Source organism: Glycine soja, chromosome 1 (genome assembly GCF_004193775.1).
Source record: "Glycine soja cultivar W05 chromosome 1, ASM419377v2, whole genome shotgun sequence".
Classification (NCBI taxonomy): Eukaryota; Viridiplantae; Streptophyta; class Magnoliopsida; order Fabales; family Fabaceae; genus Glycine; species Glycine soja.
The window spans coordinates 25,556,623-25,579,473 of record NC_041002.1 but is presented as its reverse complement, the minus strand read 5'-3'; the positions used below and the strand labels follow the sequence as shown (position 1 = coordinate 25,579,473).

The 22,851-nt window shown below is 38.3% G+C and overlaps 1 protein-coding gene across 2 annotated transcripts in view; it reads left to right on the top strand.

The window, feature by feature from the left end:
* The first annotated feature begins 272 nt into the window (after nucleotides 1-272).
* LOC114413788 (methionine aminopeptidase 1B, chloroplastic-like) overlaps nucleotides 273-22,851 on the top strand; it is a 38,548-nt gene continuing 15,969 nt past the window's right edge. For both annotated transcript variants that reach the window (XM_028378330.1, XM_028378326.1), the window contains exons 1-3: nucleotides 273-517; nucleotides 630-711; nucleotides 2,492-2,729. In XM_028378330.1, coding sequence (XP_028234131.1) covers nucleotides 385-517; nucleotides 630-711; nucleotides 2,492-2,729 — 453 coding nt within the window. In that variant the 5' untranslated portion in view covers nucleotides 273-384. The remainder of the gene's footprint in view (nucleotides 518-629; nucleotides 712-2,491; nucleotides 2,730-22,851) is intronic.

Sequence of the window (22,851 nt, the reverse complement as noted above, 5' to 3'; positions counted from 1 at the left end):
TTTAACATAATGGTATCTAATATTTTTTCTATTATATTATAAATACAAATTATTCAAGAATAGAGTTACATATTTTAATTCTTTCTATATTTATGATTCATCTCGTTCTATCATGTTTCAACTTTCAATCCATTTCATTTTCTATTATCAAGCCGTTACAAGAGACTAAATCAGAGGAACAAACTAGAAAATTAAAATATACATAAAAGACCATTTTATTTTAGCTTAATTTTGTTTCTTATATATTAGGAAACATATATATTTAAATAAATGCACGAAAGTTTTTATCCTTTCTTCTAAAACCTCAAAACCCTTCCATTTCCATTATCCTCTCCGACGTCTCCGTCAGTCACATACACATACTCTTCTTCTTCTTCTGCTTCCATGGCGCTCACTGCTTCGCTCGCTCACAACTCATTTCTGAAAATCCCAACAGCCATTCATAGCGAAGCCTCTCCGTTATGTTCATCCTTCATGGGTTCTCCGCCTACACTCTCGCGCTCTTCTACTCTTCCCGGTTCGTCAATTTAGAGTATATTCGTCTTTATTTTCTTTTTTTGGAACATAGATAAATAATTTTATTAAGTAAACGAAGTCTCTTACGAATGGTTTTGCGATGTGTTTTGCAGGGAACCAGTCGCTTTCGAGGAACCAATTCGTGGTTTTTGCGAGGAAGATTTCGGGATTGGAGGAGGCCATGAATATCAGAAGGTAATCCTATAATCCACCTGTGATGGAATTAAGCTATTGTTTTTGTAGTATTTTAGTTGTTTAAATTTGAAATTTTTAGTTCATAATGTAAGGCAAGAATCTGGATTTGGAGAAATGGGAACTTGGAAGGTTCTAAGTTTTTAGTATATGTTTTGTGTTCAAGGCTTTAAATTGTTGTTGTGGTTGTTTGTGACTGATACAGTCCACAGTCACAGCCAGATACGGTTGTGGCGGCCGCCATGACGGAAATGTTATTTAAAAAAATTATGATTGACATTTTAGAGTGTTGGCTTATTAGGGTTAAGCAAGGTGATTCTTTATTACAACAGAGTAATTTTAGTCTACTATAAATGAAATTGAAAACCCTTTTGGAAGATGGACTGTTAAAATCGACTGTAGTTGTAAATGATCTAGAAAGTAACATAACATGTATAACATGAATATCTAAAAAGTAAGTTTCAAAGGAACCAAGGTGAAATTTTGAGTACTAAAAGCCATAAGCAATAAGTAGCACAAGCCAACTGAAGCCAATGCCATCCTAGATATTCATTGAATTCTTTGTTAATTTTTTAAAGAAACCTGTCATCGTATAAGCAATCTGTCAGATTCTTATCACCATGGTCTCTAAATGATGCTTCTGTTATTTCTCGTCTGTCTGCTGTGGTCACATGCTCAACACAACCAAAATATCTATGCTTTTAATTGGCTGGGCACAAAACTGGGGAAAACCTAGTTACAGAAATAATAAAATAACTTGTGTGTTGGGGAAGTTCCAAATTCCAATACCTGAATCATTCTCTGCAGGATGATTTTTTTTTATTAGATCCAATCCATGAATCAAAATCAACCCACCATTTGTCGGTTGGGTTGAGTTAATACCCATTGATAGAGAGAAAAACAGATGCAAGAGATGTTGAAACCATGTATTGACTACAGAACAGAGTCCATTTTATATAAACTTAATGCAATAAATACATAATTAAATATAGGAGATAATATTCCTACTTATATGATACAATATGCCTATAATTACAAAGATCCTAATTAAATTAAATAAGGAAACAAATGATAAAATAGAAAATAAAAATAAATCCTAACAGATAATCTAGGATACTCTAAAATAGTCTAAGATATAAAAAATATATTATAAGATATTTCTACAAAACCCATGAGTTTTGGTGGTTAGCCCAAGCTAATGAATTTCCATCTATGATATTCTGAATTTGTAGTTTATGTACTGTGCTGGATGTTGAATTGTAATTCCGTGGTGTACCATATTTTGGTAGTAAAATGTTTGATAGATATTCTTATGAGTTCTCAATTACCTAAATGTGAACAGAAGTTCTCCAGTGTACAGGTATTTGGAAATCTGAATTTGTAGTTTTTTGTTTAGATGTTGAATTGTAATTGCATGGTATGCTGTACATGGGCAATAAATTTTTCTAGAGATCCTTCTTTTATAAAATAATGAGAGATATCAGGGTTGTACATTTTTTTCCTCTGTTCTTTCTCTTTAACTGCTCGATGTCTAGTTAGTGTCCTATCATTTAGATCATGGAATATGGGGGATAGATATCAAATCAGCTATTTATCCTTTCCTCCCCTCATTTCTTCTTTGCTAAGCAATATAAAAGTGCTTTCTTCAGAAAATAAATTTTTGAACTTCTTTACTCTTGCATTTGCTTTCTAGTAACCAAATAAAGGTTTATTTTTATTTAGAAGTAGAAAAAGTAGATGCAACTTTAATATAGATTCTTACTCATTGTCTGGTCGTATGTAGAGATCGTGAACTTCAAGTTGTGACAAAGTTTAAGAAAAGGCCTCCATTAAGGTGTGGGAGAGTATCACCACGCCTCCCTGTCCCTGATCACATACCAAGGCCTCCTTATGTAGGTTCAGATATACTTCCAGAAATTGCAAGTGAGCATCAAGTTCATGATTATGAAGGTATAGCTAAAATGAGGGCTGCAGGTGAGCTTGCAGCGCGTGTCTTAAACTTTGCAGGAACTATGGTTAGGGTAAAGTTTCCTCCTTGCCTACTTCCTATGTTATTTATTTACCTGGTGTATACTTTCTCTTGCAAGATAGAAGTCATTATCCATTTTTTTTAAAATTATTTCTCTATAATTTAGCACTTCTGGACAAATTTCTTTTTATGGTACCTTGACCATGTGTTAGCGTTTGTTTTATTAATTTGGTATGAAGGGCAGTGGTTTCTTCATACACTTAGACACTGGTGCTGATTATCATGACTACTTTTTTCTCTTTCTGCTAGAATCAATAACCAATTAACCATGGCTTTTGGTTAATAGTGATAGTAGTTGGCCAGTTAGTGGGAAAGACCAGTGGGTGAATTTGGTGGCATATGTTTAGCTTCCCTTGGTGGTGGGTCATGATGGAAAATGGTAATTAGCAGGTTATAGGTGGGGTAGGTGATGGAAATTTGGATAGTGGTTACAGCAGAATGACTGCTATTACGGCATATTTGACCTGTTTCAGGCAAGTGAATCATTTACAATAAAATGAGTTTTCAAAGATCTCTTCAAGGGCTATTTTGTAAACCGGTTGCTTCCTGCAAACTACTAAGTGTGCCACCCACATTATGTTTTATTTTTATTTTGACGGTAGAGGAAGGAGTTTTGAAACTTGAGATAACATCTATTTATCTCTACCCCAAGCCATATATATACTATACAGTATAAGCCATCATGTCAAACTGTTGACAGTTGGAAACATTCATCTGCAATCAATTTTTTTATTAATTTGAAAGGTGTGTGAAGTTCATAGCTTTGACCAAGCTTGTTCATCTTTCACTTGTCTTTGTTGGTTAGCTTCTTGGTTGAATTAGATTAATTAGTGGAAGTAGAAATTTGAGATGCATAGTCTACGCATTATGTAATATGCTGGTGATATAGAGTTTAGGTGGATAGAAGGAATATAACAATAATTTAATAGACTTTTAGCAATATGATATTTAGATTGATAGATATAATACAATTCTTAACCTAATGGTCCTATTTTTATACTAATAATTAGATCGAATCGAACACTAGCACTTAAAGAGGTTGAGAGAATTTGATAGAGAAGAAGAGATTGAGATTGAAGAAGAGAGATATTATTCAACCCAACTAATAACTGATTACAGATTGAAATATATAGCAGTTACAGTTGTTTAACTGCTAACTAACCAGAGTTAGTTAGTGACAGCTGCCTACTTACAACGATAAACTAACTACTGACTACAGTAGTCAGACTAAGAACTAACAGCTAGGAAGTAAAAATCTACTTCGAGTAATGTATACTCCTTATACCCCTCTGCAAGCTCATGAGGGGTTGGAAGAATGTCTTTCAACCACTTTGAGCTTGGGCCTGAAAGAAGTAAAAGAAGCTGGAGACAATGCTTTGGTCAGGATGTCAGCTAGCTGATCCACTGCAGAGATCCAACTTTTTCTCTGACAAAGAAGAGATCCAACTCCATGTGCTTTATTCTTGAGTGAAGGATAGGATTGTGAGCTAGAGAGACAGTGCTGGTATTATCACAGAGAATAACAAGAGTGGTGTAGGGAACTTGGAGTTCAGAAAGAAGAGACTGTATCCAAGTCACCTATGCTGCAATGAGAGCCATGCTCCTGTATTTTGCCTCAGTGTTGGATCTGGCCACGACAGATTGCTTCTTGGATCTCCAAGAGATTAGATTAGGTCAAGAAAGACAGCTGCTCCAGAAGTGGGCCTCTCCAGAAGTGGACCTCCTATCATTAGGATCAGAGGCCCAATCTGCATCACAGTAGGCATGAAGAGGAAAAGGTTGTCTAAGGGAAGCAGCTTGAAAGTGAAGTCCCCAAGAAACAGTACCCTTAAGATACCTTAGAATTTTCTTCACAGCTAGCCAGTGTTGGTCAGAAGGTTTGGACATGAACTAGCATACTTTATTGACTGAGAAGCTAATCTCTGGTCGTGTAGTTTGGTGAGAACTTTTTCTCTGACAAAGAAGAGATCCAACTCCATGTGCTTTGTTCTTGAGTGATGGATAGGATTGTGAGCTAGAGAGACAGTGCTGGTATTATCACAGAGAATAACAATAACAGGAGTGGTGTAGGGAACTTGGAGTTCAGAAAGAAGAGACTGAATCCAAGTCACCTTTGCTGCAATGAGAGCCATGCTCCTATATTCTGTCTCAGTGCTGGATCTGGGCACAACAAATTGCTTCTTGGACCACCAAGTATAGGAGTATTCAACTCCATTGTACAGTTTTATTTTTCTTACTGTTAACTAACCCTTTAGGTTTGTTATTAGTTAGTTACTTTACCACTCAGCAGCTGTTGTTAGTTAGGACAGTTAGACAGTTGGTCTTAACTATATATTCTTGCAAACTATATTATTGAATCATTAGGTTTTACAATTCAATAACAGAAACTCTTAACAGAGTTTTCCCAAACCTCAACTCTCTCTCTCTCTCTCGTATTTGTTTATGGTATACAGAGCAAGGTTCGATCCTTAGCTTTTGTTCATGGCTTCCGCGACCAACAATGGCACTTTTCTGCCTCCTCCCACACCGCCGATTGCAACTGGATCTTCTTCAACTCTGACGGCGTTTTCGCACACTGTTACTGCAAAATTGATTGATTCGAACTATCTTTTGTGGCGATCTCAGGTTCAGCCCGTGATTAAGGGCCATGGTCTTCTTAATTACATTCTTTCACTGCAAATTCCTTAGAAATTTGCTTCTGTTCATGATCGGGATCATAACATTGTTACACCCGAGTATCAGTTTTGGGAGCAACAGGATCAATTGATCCTCTCTTGGCTTCAATCCACTATCTCCGAGTCTGTTCTCCCTTGTCTGATTCCTTGTTTCACATCGTTGCACCTTTGGGATAAGCTCCATGAGCACTTTCTCTCCATCGCTCATGTCAAGAATAAGCAAATCCGAGGTGAACTTTGTTCCATTCCCCTTGATAATCGTTCGATTACGACATATTTGCTTCATATTCAGACGCTGCTTGATTCTTTGCTTTCGATTAGGGATTTTGTGTCAATGAACAAGCACATTGACATCATACTCGATGGCTTGCCCGACGAATATGAGACGATTGTCATTGTTCTTGGCTCTAAAACTGAGTCTTTGTCTCTTGATGAATTCACTTTTGTTAGGAAGTCCCACATCGCCTGCCTCAATTCTTGTGGTGCAGTTTATATATTTGTTGGGTAACTTCACTTAGTGCCAATTGGTTTTAAGTTGAAATCTAACATGATATCAGAGCCTATAGCCCATCTTAGTTCTTGCCTATTCTTGTAGGCTTGCTTGTATTGGCAGGCATTTGTGGAGGGGGGGGTTAGGAAGTCCCACATCACCTGCCTCAATTCTTGGGATACAGCTTATATATCTGTTGGACAACTTCACTTAGTGCCAATTAGTTTTAAGTTGAAATCTAACAACTTTGATGTTGCTTGCCCAAGAATCTAGCCTTGAAAAGTCTCGCAAAAAGAACCTAGGTACTGTGAATATGGCTAAAGGTACCTCCTCAATTTCTGAGACGCAAGATTCTGAAGCACATGTGCACCTTACACAAGCTTCTTCTGGTTCTGGTTATAATAACGGGTATAATAGTAATCAAGGCCGAGGTGGTGGTCAGAATTTCTCTCGAGGTGGCCAAGGTGGTGGCCGTGGCCATGGCGTGGCCGCTTTGCTGATGTTCAGTGCCAAATCTGCCACAAATATGGGCATGAAGCATCTTATTGTTATCATCATCATGATGATAACTGTGTTCCTTCTCAGCCTAAGTCTAATAATTCTCAGAATCAACACACCAATTCAAACCAGCTCACACAAAATCCCACTCCAAACAACATTTCTAAGCCTACCAACCAAACATCTACACCCTATCCTCCATCAAACTAACCTTACCCTTACTATCCATACTTTCCTTATATGCCACCGTTCTACTATCCTCCACCAAATCAAACCCAGCCAAACACTACCAACTCCAATTCTGTCCCTCAGGCCAACGTGGCCAGTGTTGCCTCTACTTATTCTAATAGCTGGTACCCTGATTCAGGGGCTTCTCACCATGTTACTAATGTCTCACAAAATATTCAGCAAGTGACTCCTTTTGAGGACCCGATCAAATCACTATTGGAAATGGTCAAGGTCTTAACATCAATTCCTCAAGTCTTGCTTCCTTTTCCTCGCCTTTTAATTCTTTTGTCTCCTTTCATCTTAAAAATCTGTTATTTGTCGCTTCAATTACTAAAAACTTATTAAGTTTCAGTCAATTTTGTAAGGACAAGTCAGTGTTTTTTGAATTTCATCCTTCTTATTGTGTTGTCAAATCACAGGCTTCTAAAGAGGTTCTCCTTAAAGGTAAGGTGGGACAAGATGGTCTATATCATTTTCCCAACCTTCTGCAGCCTTCAAGGAAGTCTGCTCCAGCCACTGTTTCTACCCCTGTGAATCCCACCAATTTGAGTTCTGTTTCTGTTGTAAATATAGCTTCTACTAGTGATGATTCCTATTCTATTTGGCACTCTAGACTAGGTCATCCTAGTTCTGAAATTCTAAAACATGTACTCAAATTGTGTAATATCTCTCCTATCAATAAAACAGATCTTGATTTTTGTTCCTACTGTTGTATTGGCAAGTCTCACAAATTACCTTCCTCTCCTTCTAATTCTGTTTACTCTAATCCTTTTGAATTGGTGCTTACTGATTTGTGGGGACCAGCATCCTATGTTTCTGATCAAGGTTTCAAGTATTATGTTACTTTTGCAGATGCTCACACTAGGTTCTCATGGCTGTATCTGTTGAAAGCCAAATTTGAGATATTAACTATCTTCAAACAGTTTCAAACTATGGTGCAAACTCAATTCAACTTCCCTATTAAACCTATTCAATCTGATTGGGGAGGGAAATATCGCCCCTTTACTAAATATCTTGCTAATTTAGGCATTGTACATTGCTTAATTTGCACACATACCCATCATCAAAATTGGGTGGTTGAGAGAAAGCAGAAACATATTATTGGAATGACACTTACTATGTTGTCTCAAGCATCTTAGCCTCTAACCTTTTGGGACTATGCAGTTGTTTCCAGTGTTTACTTAATTTATAGGTTGCCTTCTACTGCTATACAAGGGAGATTCCTTATCAGAGGCTGTTTAAGAAGCTGCTAGATTATAAGTTCCTAAAAGTCTTTGGGTGTTCTTGCTTCCCACTATTAAGGCCCTAAGGTGTCTTCTTGGGATATTCAATGTTCCACAAAGGTTATAGATGTCTTGCAGCTGATGATAAAATCTACATTTCCAAGGATGTTATCTTCAATGTGTATAAGTTTCCCTATAGTCATTTATTTCCTAGTGACACTACCTCCCCTCCCATCCCATCTACACTCACCAATCCTTTAGCTGTTCTAAATACCAACCCACCTACTATTTCTGAGCATACCATTGTTGCTCCTTCTGTTTCTTCTTACCCAGCCACTAATCCTATTGCCTCACCACAAGCCTCACCTCAATCTTTTCCTACAGAGGTTGCTGTTTTTGATTCCACTATTCAGTCTGGCAGCATCAACACCTAATTCTGTTTCTGAACCAGCTTCACCTATCTTACCTAATTCCCCTTCCATTGCATCATCTACCACCTCTTCAGTTAACTCTTCTAGTTCTGAAGTATTCTCACCTATTCCATTAGTCAGAGAAGATAACAGTCATCCTTTGACTACTAGAGGGCTGGAATTGTCAAGCTTAGACTTCAACCCACTTTGCTTCTCACACATGCTGAACCAAAGTCAGCCAGGCCAGCCCTCTCCAACCCCACTTGGCATGCAGCTATGCAAGCTGAATATGATGCTCTTATCAAGAATGGCACTTGGACCCGTGTTGATCTGCCTTCTTCTAGAACTCCCATTGGCTGTAAATGGATTTTTAGGGTTAAGGAAAATCCTGATGGGTCTGCCAATAAGTATAAGGCTAGACTTGTGGCCAAAGGTTTCCATCAAAGGTCGGGGTATGACTACAATGAAACCATTTCCCCAGTTATTAAACCTGTAACTGTTCGGATTCTCCTTACTCTTGCTGTGACAAATCACATGAAGCTATAGCAATTAGATGTCAACAACGCCTTTCTAAATGGCATCCTTGAGGAGGAAGTCTATATGACTCAACCTGTTGGTTTTGAGCACTTTAACAAGGACCTAGTTTGCAATCTCAACAAGGCAATCTATGGTCTAAAGTAAGCCCCAAGGGCATGGTTTGAAAAGCTCAAGAGCACTCTTCTCTCCTACAATTTTCAATCTAGCAAATGTGATCCCTCACTCTTTGTCTACAAGGATTCTTCTACTATGGTTTACATGCTGGTGTATTAGATGACATTATTGTCACTGGCAGCAATCCCATTTTCATCAAATCTTTGATCTCAAAGCTGAATTTGGAGTTTTCTCTCAAGGATTTGGGTGATCTTGATTATTTTCTGGGCATAGAGGTCAAGAGGCAATCCAATGCCTCTCTTTTACTTACTCAATCCAAATACCTTAGGACTTGTTAACTAAGACCAAAATGGATGTAGCTAATCATATATCTTCTCCCATGGTTAGTGGCTGCAAGTTATCTAAGACAGGTTCTAAAGATTTTTCTGACTCTACTCTCTACAGGTCAGTAGTTAGTGCACTGCAGTATGCAACAATTACTAGGCCAGAAATAAGCTTTTCTGTCAACAAAGTTTACTAGTTTATGAGTGCTCCTGCAGATCAGCATTGGCAAGTTGTAAAGAGAATTTTGAGGTATCTTAGAGGCACCATCAACTTTGGTTTGTTTCTACAACCTAATTTCTCCAACTCCCACTATTCTGTTCATGCCTATTGTGATGCTGACTAGGCATCAGATCCAGACGACAGAAGGTCTACATCTGGGGTTGCTATTTTCTTTGGCCCTAATTTGGTGTCTTAGTGGTCCAAGAAATAGTCTGTTGTGGCTAGATCCAGCACAGAAGCTGAATATAGGAGTCTTGCTTTGGCTACAGCTGAAGTGACTTGGATCAAGTCCTTGCTTGCTGATCTCAAAGTGCCTCATGCTCCTCCTGTCATTCATTGCGACAACCAAAGTACTGTGGCACTTGCTCACAATCCAATCATGCATTCCCGAACAAACACATTGAGTTGGATCTGTTTTTTGTTAGAGAGAAGGTTATTGGAAAGCATATTCAGGTTGTACATGTTCCAGTAGTGGATCAAAGAGCTGATATTCTCCCCAAAGCCTGTTCACCCTCTACTTTCATTGTGCATAGGTCCAAGCTCAGAGTGGTTGACAAGCCTTTGACCAACCCCTCGTGAGCTTGTGGGGGGGGTATAGTTGTATTCAACTCCATTGTACAGTTTTATTTTTCTTACTATTAACTAACCCTTTAGGTTAGTTATTAGTTAGTTACTTTACCACTCAACAGCTGTCATGACAGGTGTTGTTAGTTAGGACAGTTAGACAGTTAGTCTAACTGTATATTGTAAACTGTATTGAATCGTTGGGTTTTACAATTCAATAACAGAAACTTTTAATAGAGTTTTCCAAACCTCAAATCTCTCTTCCTCAACCGTAGGATTAGGCTCATCCATTTTAGTCTTGGCCAAGAGATCACTGATATACTTGGACTGGGTTAGAATGAGTGACCCATCCCTTTGTCTTTGAACTTCAATCCCCAGAAAATAGTCCAAGTCACCAAGATCCTTAAGAGAAAATACAAAATTAAGCAGACGTACAAGAGAATTAATCAACTTGGTGTTGTTTCCAGTGATGATTATATCATCTACATAGACAAGAATATATACAACAACAGCATTTTCAGAAAACACCAATAGTGAAGGATCAGATTTGCTGGAAACACTTAAAACTGAGAAGGGTAGTTTTGAGTTTGTCAAACCAGGCTCTAGTGGCCTGTTTTAGACCATAGATGGCCTTGTGTAACTTGCAAAACTTGCTGCTTGTTAGAAAACACAAAACCAGGTGCTGTGACATGTATACTTCCTCTTCATGAGTGCTATTAAGGAAGGCATTGTTAACATAGTTGTTGAAGAGGCCACTTCTGAGAGATAGCGAGAGAGATGATAACTCTAACAGTCACAAGCTTGATTACAAGAGAAAAAGTTTCCTTGTAATAAAAAACCCCAACTGCTGATGAAAACCCTTAGCAACAAGTCAGGCCTTGTACTTGTTGACTGAGCCATCAGGATTTTCCTTCACCCTAAACACCCACTTACATCCAATGGCTATCCAGAGTCCAAGTTCCATTTCTGACTAATGCTTCATGTTCAGCATTCATAGCTGAAAGCCAAGAAGGGTCAGTCAAGGCAGCTTTGGTAATGGTAGACTTTGGTTCAAGATGAGCAAGAAGAAGAGTAGGATTGATTCTGGGCTTAATGATACCAGACTTAGCACGAGTGCACATAGGGTTGACATTTGGAGGTCTGTCCAATGAAGAATCAGTATTGAGAGAAACTAGGCTGGTATTTGGGTGCTGATCAGTGATGAGATTCTGAACAGTATGGGTGGGATTTGGGTTCTAAACAGTATTTGTGGGATTTGGGTTCTAAACAGTATTTGTGGGATTTGGGTTCTGTATAGGGTTGGTGGGTGGGATAAATAAATTTTCAGGGCTAATAAATGGAGAAGCAGTTTGTGGGAAAGGTAGAGGAGGGGAAAGAGAGGGTGATGAAACAGTGTTACTAGGTACATGGGTGTTGGAATTGGTCTGAGAACTGGATAAAACAATATGAGTGGAAGGAGGTTCAGGTAAGTCAGAGGTAATTTGAAAGGAACAGCAGAAAAAAAATAACACAGCAACAGAGAATTAAAGAGATCAACAACAGAAAATTGTATGTAAGTGTGGTGTATAGTATTATTCACGATTTGATGTTAACACCCTGCTTGAATAGCGAGAGTGCCCCAGAGCTAATGCTCCTTTTCTGTTTCTATTTCTCAGATGTATTTTTCAAAAGTACCCCCCCTGCAACATGCTCTCTCTCTAATACCTCATAACCGCATCACATGGGTCCCTTGTCCACCTCACCAACTAATTTTCCCTTTCTACCCTTGACCCCACTTTTGTTTCTTCTAGTATATACTTTTCACTGAGTAGCAGGCCTATATTTTCCCACTAATTCAGGCCCATTAGACAGCACCCTATCACTGCCCTCCCCATCAGCTACAGCCTTGTCCTCAAGGCTGAAAAAGGGAAATTGACTTCTCAGCACATCTTCATTTACCCATGTAGTATCCTCTTCGGCTCGACCCTTCCATTTGACTAAAAATTGCCTTGTCACATCATCCCCTTCACGAATATCTCTAGTGGCCAAAATAGCTTCAGGCTCCTCCACATCCGCATCCTCAACTCCTAATTCAGCAGGGAGTTCTGTTTCCACCGTATAACTACCAACAACCTTTTTTAATTGAGAAACATGGAAAACAGAGTGAATTCTTGAAGATTCGGGCAACTTTATCCTATAAGACACTGCACCAACTCTCTCCAATGTGGGATAAGGGCCAAAATACCTCGGTGCTAACTTTTGGTTTATCCTTCTAACTACAGTTTGCTGCCGATGGGGTCTCAACTTCAAAATGACCCATTCTCCCACCTCGAAGGTCAAATCCCTCCTCTTTCTATCTGCATATTTCTTCATCTGCTGCTGAGCCCTAAGCAAGTGATGCTTAAGTTGCCTCAAAGCTTCATCTCGGTCTACTAACTCGGCAGCCACAACTTCAACCCTTGTTTCTCCTTGTGTAAAATGAATTATGGTGGGAGGTTTTCTACCGTAAACTACCTCAAAAGGTGTAGTTCCAATAGATACATGGTAGGAAGTATTATACCATAATTCAGCCCAAGACACCCAATACGACCAGTTTTTGGGCTGCTCCGATGCAAAACAACGCAAATAAGCCTCAAGACATCTATTCACCACTTCGGTTTGACCATCCATTTCCGGGTGAAAAGAGGAACTCATCTTCAAAGTTGTTCCTTGTAGCCGAAATAGCTCCTTCCAAAACAAACTAAAATAGAGGATCTAGGTCACTAACAATGGATTGTGGCACTCCATGTAACCAGACAATCTCTTTGGTAAACACCTCGGCTATTTTCTTGGCTGTATAAGGGTGCTTGAGGGGTATGAAGTGTCCATACTTTGATAATCTGTCCACAACAACAAAAAGTGCTTCAAACCCCTTACATTTAGGAAGACCGGTGATGAAATCTAGGGAGATGTCTTCCCAAATTTGGTTCGGAATTGGCAATGGTTGCAACAGTCCCGCGGGGGACATCGCAACATATTTTTGCCGCTGACAAGTGTCACAGCTTCGCACAAAGTCTTGTATAGATCTCTTCATCCCAACCCAATACAAGTTCCCCGCTATTCTGCGATAAGTTCTGAGAAATCCCGAGTGCCCCCCTGTTGGAGATGAGTGAAACTCTTGCAATAACAGGAATATACACTGAGTTTGCAGCCAACACCAACCTGTTATGGTAAAACAAGTTCCCTTTTTGCAAACTAAATTCCGGATGAACATTCGGGTCTTGTGACAACTCTTCAATGATTCTTTTTAATTCTTCATTTTCTCTTACTTCCTTTTGAACCTCTGCTAGCTGCAACCAAATCGGAAAAGTGGTAAGGCTCCTCAATTCACTATCTCAATGCAGCCTTGATAAGGAATCAGCTGCTTTATTCTCCAAACCGGGCTTATACACTACCTCAAATTGGTAGCCTAACAACTTGGCTAGTCAATTTTGTTGATCAGCTGTAGTAATTCTCTGTTGCAGCAAATATTTAAGGCTCTTTTGATCTGAATAAACAACAAACTTCCTTCCCAGCAGATACGGTCTCCAATGTTGCACCGATAACACTAAGGCCATCAACTCTTTCTCATATGCTGACTTCGCTAAACTTTCTTCAGATAAGGCCTTGCTGAAATAAGCAATCGGTCTTTTCTTCTGAACCAAAACAGCCCCAACTCCTCTTCCCGAAGCATCACACTCAATCTCAAAAGGTTGAGTAAAATCCGGTAGAGCCAAAACCGGAGAAGTTGTCATCACCCTTTTTAGTTCCTCAAAGGCTTGCAAAGCTTTCGGCCCCCACTTAAATCCTTCTTTTTTTGTGAGTTCGGTCAAAGGCTTGGCTATTTTTCCATAGTCCTTGACAAACTTTCTATAGTATCCTGTCAACCCCAAAAAACCCTTAACTCCCTTCACACTTTGAGGAATTGGCCAATCTACCACACTCTTTACCTTAGCCGGATCTACCGCTACACCCTTCTCTGAAATAATATGGCCAAGATATTCCACTTGAGTATCACCTAAAACACATTTCTTCTTATTGGCTACAAATCTCTTTTCTTGTAACACCTCTAAGATTTGCCTTAAATGCTGCATATGTTCACCCCACTCTCTACTATATACCAATATATCATCAAAAAATACTAGAACAAACCTTCTCAAAAAGGGCTTGAAGATTTGGTTCATAGTTGCTTGGAATGTTGCCGGGGCATTTGTCAAACCAAATGGCATGACTAAAAATTCATAATGCCCTTCATGTGTCCGGAAAGCGATCTTGTGCACATCCTCCTCCTTTACCCTTATTTGATGATAGCTCGATTTCAAATCGATCTTTGAGAAGTATTTGGCACCATGGAGCTCATTCAACAACTCCTCTACCACCGGAATAGGAAATTTATCCGGTATGGTTATTTTATTAAGTTCCCGATAGTCCACACACATCCTCCACGCACCGTCTTTCTTCTTAACTAATATGACAGGGCTAGAGAAAGGACTTGAGCTGCACCTAATAATGCCCTCCTCCAACATAGAGTTCACCTGATTCTCTATCTCGCTTTTGTGATGAAAATGGTATCTATACGGTCTCACATTGACCGGAGAAGCCCCTTGATGCAACTCTATGGAATGAACATTGTCCCTCTTTGGTGTTAATCCTTCTGGTTCTTTAAAAACTTCCTTATAATCAGCTAGCATGTGGTTTAAATCCTACTGTTCCTGCACCTTCAATTCACCACGAGGAGTCATATCAGATTCTATTTCACCCGCTTCCAACAAACTATGCATGGAAGAGTTTGAAGATTCAGACAAGGCTTTAATGCCTTGCAGTTCCACCATTTTCCCTTGCCAAGGGAAACTCAAAATCATGCCCTTCCAATCAAAGGTGACTTTGCCAAATCGTCTCATCCACGCTGCTCCCAAGATCACATCAAGATCTCCCAATTCCAACACAAAGGCATCTATTCGGGTCAAGAAATCACCCAATTCTAACTCCACATTTCTGCACTTTCCCATGGTCTTTACTCGGTGACCATCGCCCAATTTCACTCCTACTGCCGTTGTTGATTCAACTATTAATCCCAACGCCGTGGCCACCTTTGGGTCGATAAAACAGTGACTTGCCCCACTGTCCACCGATACTTGAATTTGGACCTCACCCACCTTCCCTTTAAGTTTCATAGTAGCTGGTTGACCCCTGGTGCTCATCATCTCTTTAGTTTCAAATAACCCCAAAGCATTACATTCAATAACTTCCTCATCCTCATCTTCTAACACTTCTACGGCAATCACTTCCCCTTCTTCATTAACCATTTCATCATCTCCTAGGATAAGCAATCGAAGCTGCCTCTCCTTACACTGATACAAAGGATGGAATTTCTCTCCGCAACGAAAACATAAGCCCTTGCTCTTCTGATCCATCTATTCAGAATAGGGCAAATGCTGAACCCCTCTGCTGCGGGGTCCTCCTTCACGATCCGAGTTGGCATGGTGGTAAAAGCTCGAACCTCCCATGGAGTTCTGAGAGTTCGAATTGCCTCCTAGGTGAGAGTTACTCCCAGACTGGACAAATTTTTGTGGAGAAACAGGCCCCGTAACACTGCTGCTGCGATTTGGGCTTGGGTTGTAAGTTGACCCGAATCCACTCCTTTGACCCGACTTAAAACCCGATCCCGTTCTCCCCCTTTCATACAAATGATACGATGCATCTCTTTCCTTTGTCCATCTTCTTCCAAAATCACTCAGCCTCTGCGAACGAAAACCCCTTATCTCCACCTCAATATCCTGCGCCATTTTCATGGCTTGAAGTCGGTTTTGAGGATTTAGGGTTCTGACCCTTACCCGAATTTCTGGTTTGAGACCTCCAACAAAATATCCCAAATATTGTTCCTCTGGCAAACAATTCACTTGAGAAGAGAGGAATTCGAATTCAGATATGTACTCTTCCACGTCTCCCTCCTGGTGCAAGTCTTTCAACTCTTCAAAAGGATTATCACACCTTCGGCCTCCGTAACGATCAACTATCATCTTCTTCAATTTATCCCATGTCAGATTATCCTCTGTTTCTTTCAATAAGTTGAACCAATGGATGGTAGCTCCTTCCATACATATCTTTGCCAAATGGATCTTCACATCCTCCGAAGAGCCATGTATCTCAAAGTAGGTCTCAGCTCTTGTGATCCATCCAACCGGGTCACCACCATCAAAAGACGGAAGTTCCACCTTCTTGACAGCCATTCTGAATTCAGAGTTCTCATCCGCTGACGCCAATGAAATCGATGGGTTTCGCATTCGAGCAAATTCCTCCATCATCACCTTTTGGAACTCCTCCATCCTCAGTCGGAACGATTCCTCCAGCATTAACATCCGTCCCTCCAAAGCGTCAACCCTCTCGTTCATTCTCGTAGTCATGGACTAGAACCACGCTAGCTCCTCCTCGTCAATATAATCTGGCAGGTCGGACCAGTTGAAAGGAACAGCAGAAAAAAAATAACACAGCAACAGAGAATTAAAGAGATCAACAACAAAAAATTGTATGTAAGTGTGGTGTATAGTATTATTCACGATTTGATGTTAACACCCTGCTTGAATAGCGAGACTGCCCCAGAGCTAATGCTCCTTTTCTGTTTCTATTTCGCAGATGTATTTTTCAAAAGTACCCCCCGCAACATGCTTTCTCTCTAATACCTCATAACCGCTTCACATGGGTCCCTTGTCCACCTCACCAACTAATTTTCCCTTTCTACCCTTGACCCCACTTTTGTTTCTTCTAGTATATACTTTCCACTGAGTAGCAGGCCTATATTTTCCCACTAATTCAGGCCCATTAGACAACACTCTATCATAATTAAGGAAGGTTTAGGCAAGAGAGTTGGATAAGGAAATTTATCTTCATTAAAAATCACATCCTTGGAGATGTAGATTCTGCCATCAGCAACTAGGCACTTGTAGCCTTTATGAGAGGGGGAATAACCCAAGAAGACACATTCCTGAGATTTGAATTGGAACTTGTGCTTGTTGTATGGTCTAAGAAAGGGGAAACATGAGCAACCAAACACCCTAAGAAATGAATAATCAGGAAGTTTGTTGAACAGTTTCTGATAGGGAGCCCCATTGTCAATAGCTGAAGATGGCAACCTGTTGATCAAGTAAATGCTGGAAACAGAGGCATGATCTCAGTAGTGTAGTGGTAGTTTGGCCTAAGAAAGAAGAGTGAGACCAAGCTCCACTATGTTCCTGTGCTTGCGTTCAACTACACCATTTTGATGGTGAGTATGAGGACAAATGAGCCTATGCTGAATACCATTTTGGGTTAAGAACTTAGTAAAGGGTCTGAACTCCCCTCCCCAATCAGATTGCACAGCCTTAGTGGTACAATTTAACGGATTAAAAACCATTGTTTTAAAAAGTTTAAAGGTCTCTAAGGTGTCAAAATTATTTTTGAGTAAATAGAACCAAGTAAACCTGGTATGAACATCCACAAAAGCCATATAATATCTGAAACCCGAGGGGGATGCAAAGGGTGCAAGACCCCACAGATCTTTGAAAACAAGCTTAAAGGGTTTAGCATACACAGTATTAGAAAGAAAAGAAGGAAAAAAAATGAGCCTTTCTGATACAACAATGATTGCAAAATCTGTTGAACTTTTATTAATATTTGGAAGATTATAAAGTTGTAATACAACTTTCATGGCATTAGCACTAGGGTTTTCTAGTCTAGAATGCCAAGTAGTAAAAGAAACAGCCTTACAAGATACTGTATTAACAATAGGACTAGCACAAGAAACAGAATTACATGGAACTGTAGTAGAAGAAACAGATTTACAAAAAGTTGCATTAACAACAACATGATTACAAGAAGCTGTATTGACAACAACAGTTTTATTTGAAGGAACATAATTAAAGACATTTGAAGGACCCTTGAGCTGAGACATGGAAGTAAGCAAAGTTGGGAACTGATAGAGTCCATTACTTCCCACAGGACCTTTAAGAAGAACTTGTTTAGAATTTTGTGATTTAACAACACAAAAGGACGAGTGAAACTCAAAAAACACATCATTATCTTTACAGAATTGACTGACACTAATAAGATTCTTTGTAATAGAGGGAACAAACAATAGATTACTTAGAACAAGAAAAAATTGAGGATTAAGAGGAGAGGAAAAGGTTGAAAGACCTAAGGAATTAATATTCAAACCTTGACCATTCCCAATGGTGATTTGATCAAGGCCCTCAAAGGGGGTTACTAGTTGAATATTTTGTGAGATATTGGTCACATGGTGAGAAGCACCAGAATCAGGGTACCAATTCTAAGTTGGTATTGCTAAAGAGCTAGCCAGAAACACTTGTGGAGGATGGGATTGTTGATTGAATATAGGTGCTGGGGTTGAACAGGTTGAGCATATCCATACGAAGGTGAGGATACCACATACTGAACTGGCTAAACTTCTTGTACTTGCTGTAAGGCCAAAACCGAAGGTGTCCACTGAACAGTTTGAGCTGTAGCAGTTTGGGTCTGAGCAGGTGCAAGTAAAACAGGTGGAGGAAGAGTAGGGACATAGTTCTCTTCCAACTTGTGATAGCAGAACGGTGCACCATGTTCAAATTTATAGCAAATTTGACACTGTACACTGAACAGGTTGGGCATATCCCTACTAAGGTGAGGAAATATTGAAAAAATCCAAGTTTCACATCGGCTAGAGATAAAGCCAAGATAGAGTATAAGTGAGGGACAATCCTCACCCCTTGAGTTAGTTTTTGGGGTTGAGTTAGACCTAAACTCACATTCTAAGAATTTAAGAGGAAACCACATACTGAACTGTCTGAGCTTGTTGTACTTGTTGTAAGGACAAAACAACAGGTGCGACCACCACGATTACTTTGGCCAATGTTCCAACCAAAACAAAGCACCATGTCCAACTTTATAGCAAATTTGACACTATACATCAACCAAGCGACCTTGAGCACCACCCCATGGCTTGAGGTGCAACCACCACGATTACTTTGGCCAATGTTCCAACCACGACAACCTTTGAAAAATCGATCTCCACTATAAACATTAGTGGAATTGTCACCAGAAGAGGGTTGAGTAGTCAAATAGGGATTAATAGAATTTTCCTCAGAAGAGGTGCCAGAAGTGAGATTAATCGAACCTAAAGCTCGCTTTCTGGACCTTTCAATTCGTGCTTCATACTCTTAACAATATTGTTCCTACTTCATCAATTGAAAGGGGATCAAAACAAGTACTAATAACTGAGATAGAAAAATCATACTCATCAGGAGTGTGATTGAATACTCATTTCAAAGCGCTATCAAACTCGAGCTGGAGTGAGCAATTGAAAATGTGATTGAATACATTTATAATGTGGGTTTCAGCCTAACTCGACCCTAAAAGCGAGCTCAAAGGGTGAGGGTTGACCCTCACTTATATACTCCTTCTTGGCCTTGTCTTTAACCAATATTGTTGGACCTTGTGGCCTCAATAATCTTAAGAGGGATAGGCTTAGAATGCAGAAGAAGCAACAACAATCAATTTAACAATGTTCTTTAAACATACAAGACACAATTGATTGCAACAAAATAAATAAGATAAGGGAAGAGAGAATGCAAACACAATTTTATACTAGTTCAACCACTTCCCGTGCCTGCGTCCAGTACTTAAACAACCCACTTGAGATTTCCACTATCTTTGTAAATTCCTTTACAAAGTCTGAACCACACAGGGACAACCCATCCCTTGTGTTCAGATGCTTTACAACAAGAGACTTACAATCTCTTAACCAATCTCATTGAATAAGAAAAATGGAAGAAGAATTCTCTCTTCAAGAGAAGAATATTACAATGAAGATCATGCAAAAATCCTTATAGATTTTGCAAGTGTTTGGTCAAGGATTTCTTTTGAGAGAACATTTGACAACGAAGTTCTTTTGGAATCTCTCTCATTGTCTTTTGAGAGGATAAAACATTTTTGCCAAGCAAAACTCTCTCTTCAATTTCGTCCCAAGTCACACATATATATAGGCCTTTGATGGCCATTCAAAATTCAAATGATAAGATGTGACTGTTGACGATATTCCTTGAAAATCCTCTCTGGTAATCGATTACACAGTTGTTTTTCTTGAACAGTTGTGACCCTTCATTTAAAATGTGAATTCCCAACGTTCAGAGTCTCTGGTAATTGATTACATATGATGTGTAATCGATTACACACTTTCAAACAATTGGTAATCGATTACATGTATTGGTAATCGATTACATGTGCCTTGAATGACTTGAAACCTTTCATTGTGAGACAAGACCTGATCTTGAAGAAATCTTGAATCAAGGCTTTGTTTGTTGAAACAATCTTGTATTAATCTTGAAGCAAAATGATCCTTGTTTGATTCTTCTTTTGACATCATCAAAATCATGTATACATACATTCACATTCTCCCCCTTTTTTATGATGACAAACATGTGATTTCTTCTCAACACCATCAAAGCTTGCATGATTTACATTCTCCCCTTTTCTCAAGCAAATTCTTAATTCTTCTTGACATCATCAAAATTTTCATGATTTACATTCTCCCCCTTTTTGATGATGACAACCACCTGTAGGTTAGGAGCAACAACAAAGAAAAAATATCTATTTGCATATAGTTTATTCCCCTTGGTTTTGCAATGATTGCTTATATGAGACAGTTGAAGATTTCATATTTTTCATATGTAAACAAATTGTCTCATAGACAATAGATAATTTTTCTTACTATTTTATCTTTTATCTTTCTCTCCCCCTTTATCAACATAAAAAACAAATCATGAATAGAGAGGAGAAAGATGTTACCACTTTTCGCAATGTATGAGAATCAAGTGATACCAAAAGGCATTAAAACAATCATTCAATATTAATCAAGCAAAAACAAGTACACTAACACATCAATCAAACACAATCAAATACAATCAATCATCAAATATTTAAAATCAAATTAATTAAATTAACAATCAACTAACTACACACAATAATTTCTATTAAAAAAATTCAAATTTCAAATTTCAAATTTTAAATTTTAAATACCAACTTCCAACTTCAACTTTTAGTAACTTCCCCTTCCAACTTCCAACCTGCATTTTCAACTTTCAACTTCCAATAACTTTCATTTCCAACTTCCAACTTCCAACTTTCATTTTTAACTTTCAACTTCCAATAACTTCTACTTCCAACTTCCAAATTTTAATTTTAAATTTTAAATTTTAATTTTCAATTTTCAAATTTAACTTTTCAAATTTCAATTTTCAATTTCAAATTTCAAATTTCAATTTCAAAATTTCCTTTTCTAAATTTGAAATAGTTTTCTTAAAACATGAAACTAATTTGAAAAAGTTTAATAGATTCTTTAAAAACAATCAAAAACTCAATCAGGAACAAACATCAAAGACAATACAATCAAACACACAATCAAAAATACATCAATCAATCATCAAACACAGTCAATCAAATTCAATCACAGTCTAAACTCAAGTAGAAAACAAGCATCAAAAGTAATCAATCAAAGACAAGTGACATGTTGGTATCATTTGATATTACTTGTTGGGGTTTTTGATCAAGTGACCTTTGTTTGTTGTCTCCATATATCGCATATTCACTTTTCTTGGGGAGAAATGTGGCCTTTGTTTGCTGTTTTCATAAATCACATATTCATTTATCTTGGAGAGAAATATGAATAAACTTTGATGCATGTCATGTGTTTGGAGAAATTGCTATCAATGTATCGACTTTGCTCTTCTCCATTTTCATAGTCTTTCGTCATGATACCCAGACTTATGATTTTCTTCTCTGAATCACTTAAATAATTTATGACATTATCTTCCCAAGTGATATATCCTTTCTTTTCTTTCTTTTCTTTGAAATTCATCTTGTCGGATATTTCCATTCTTCTTTTAAACACAGGACACTTGAATCTCATGTGCCCAAGTTTATCGCACTCAGCATTTTAGGGCTAAAGAGGAACATTCTTCTTTCTTCTTTCATCATCATCTTCTTTCTTCTCTAATTTTTTTTATGTAGTTGCATTTCTCTCTACAATTGTAGGAATAAATGAATCAAATTCAATGACTTCCCATATCTTTAGATCTATGGCTTCTATAATGATCTGCATTCGGGTTTTCCAATAATGATAACCCTCACCATTGAACATAAGAGCCTATTAGAAGTGATGCATTCTAAGCATTTAGAAAAGTGATGCATTCCAAGCATTTCTCTAGATATACTTGGACATTATTTATCACTAACAAAAGTGATGCATTCCAAGCATTTAGAAAACTTGCTAAAATTATACAAAACAAGAAAAATCTTAAGATTGCATCCATTAGAAGTGATCATGGGGTGAATTTGAAAACAAAGATTTTGAATCATTTTGTGAAGAACATGGTATTGAACACAATTTTTCTGCACCTAGAACCCCTCAACAAAATGGAGTTGTTGAGAGAAAAAATAGGTCATTGGAAGAAATTGCTAGAACTTTATTAAATGATATTTTTCTTCCAAAATATTTTTGGGCTGAAGCCGTCAATACTGCATGTTACATCATGAATAGGGCATTAATAAGACCCATTTTAAAGAAAACCCCATATGAATTATATAATGGTAGAAAATCCAACATTTCACATCTACATGTTTTTTGTTGCAAATGTTTTGTGCTTAATAATGGTAAAGATAATCTAGGAAAATTTGATGCAAAATCTGATGAAGACATCTTTCTTGCATATTCATTACAAAGCAAAGCATATAGAATATATAATAAAAGAACTATGAATATTGAGGAATCTATTCATGTTACTTTTGATGAATCTAATGTTATCTTGTC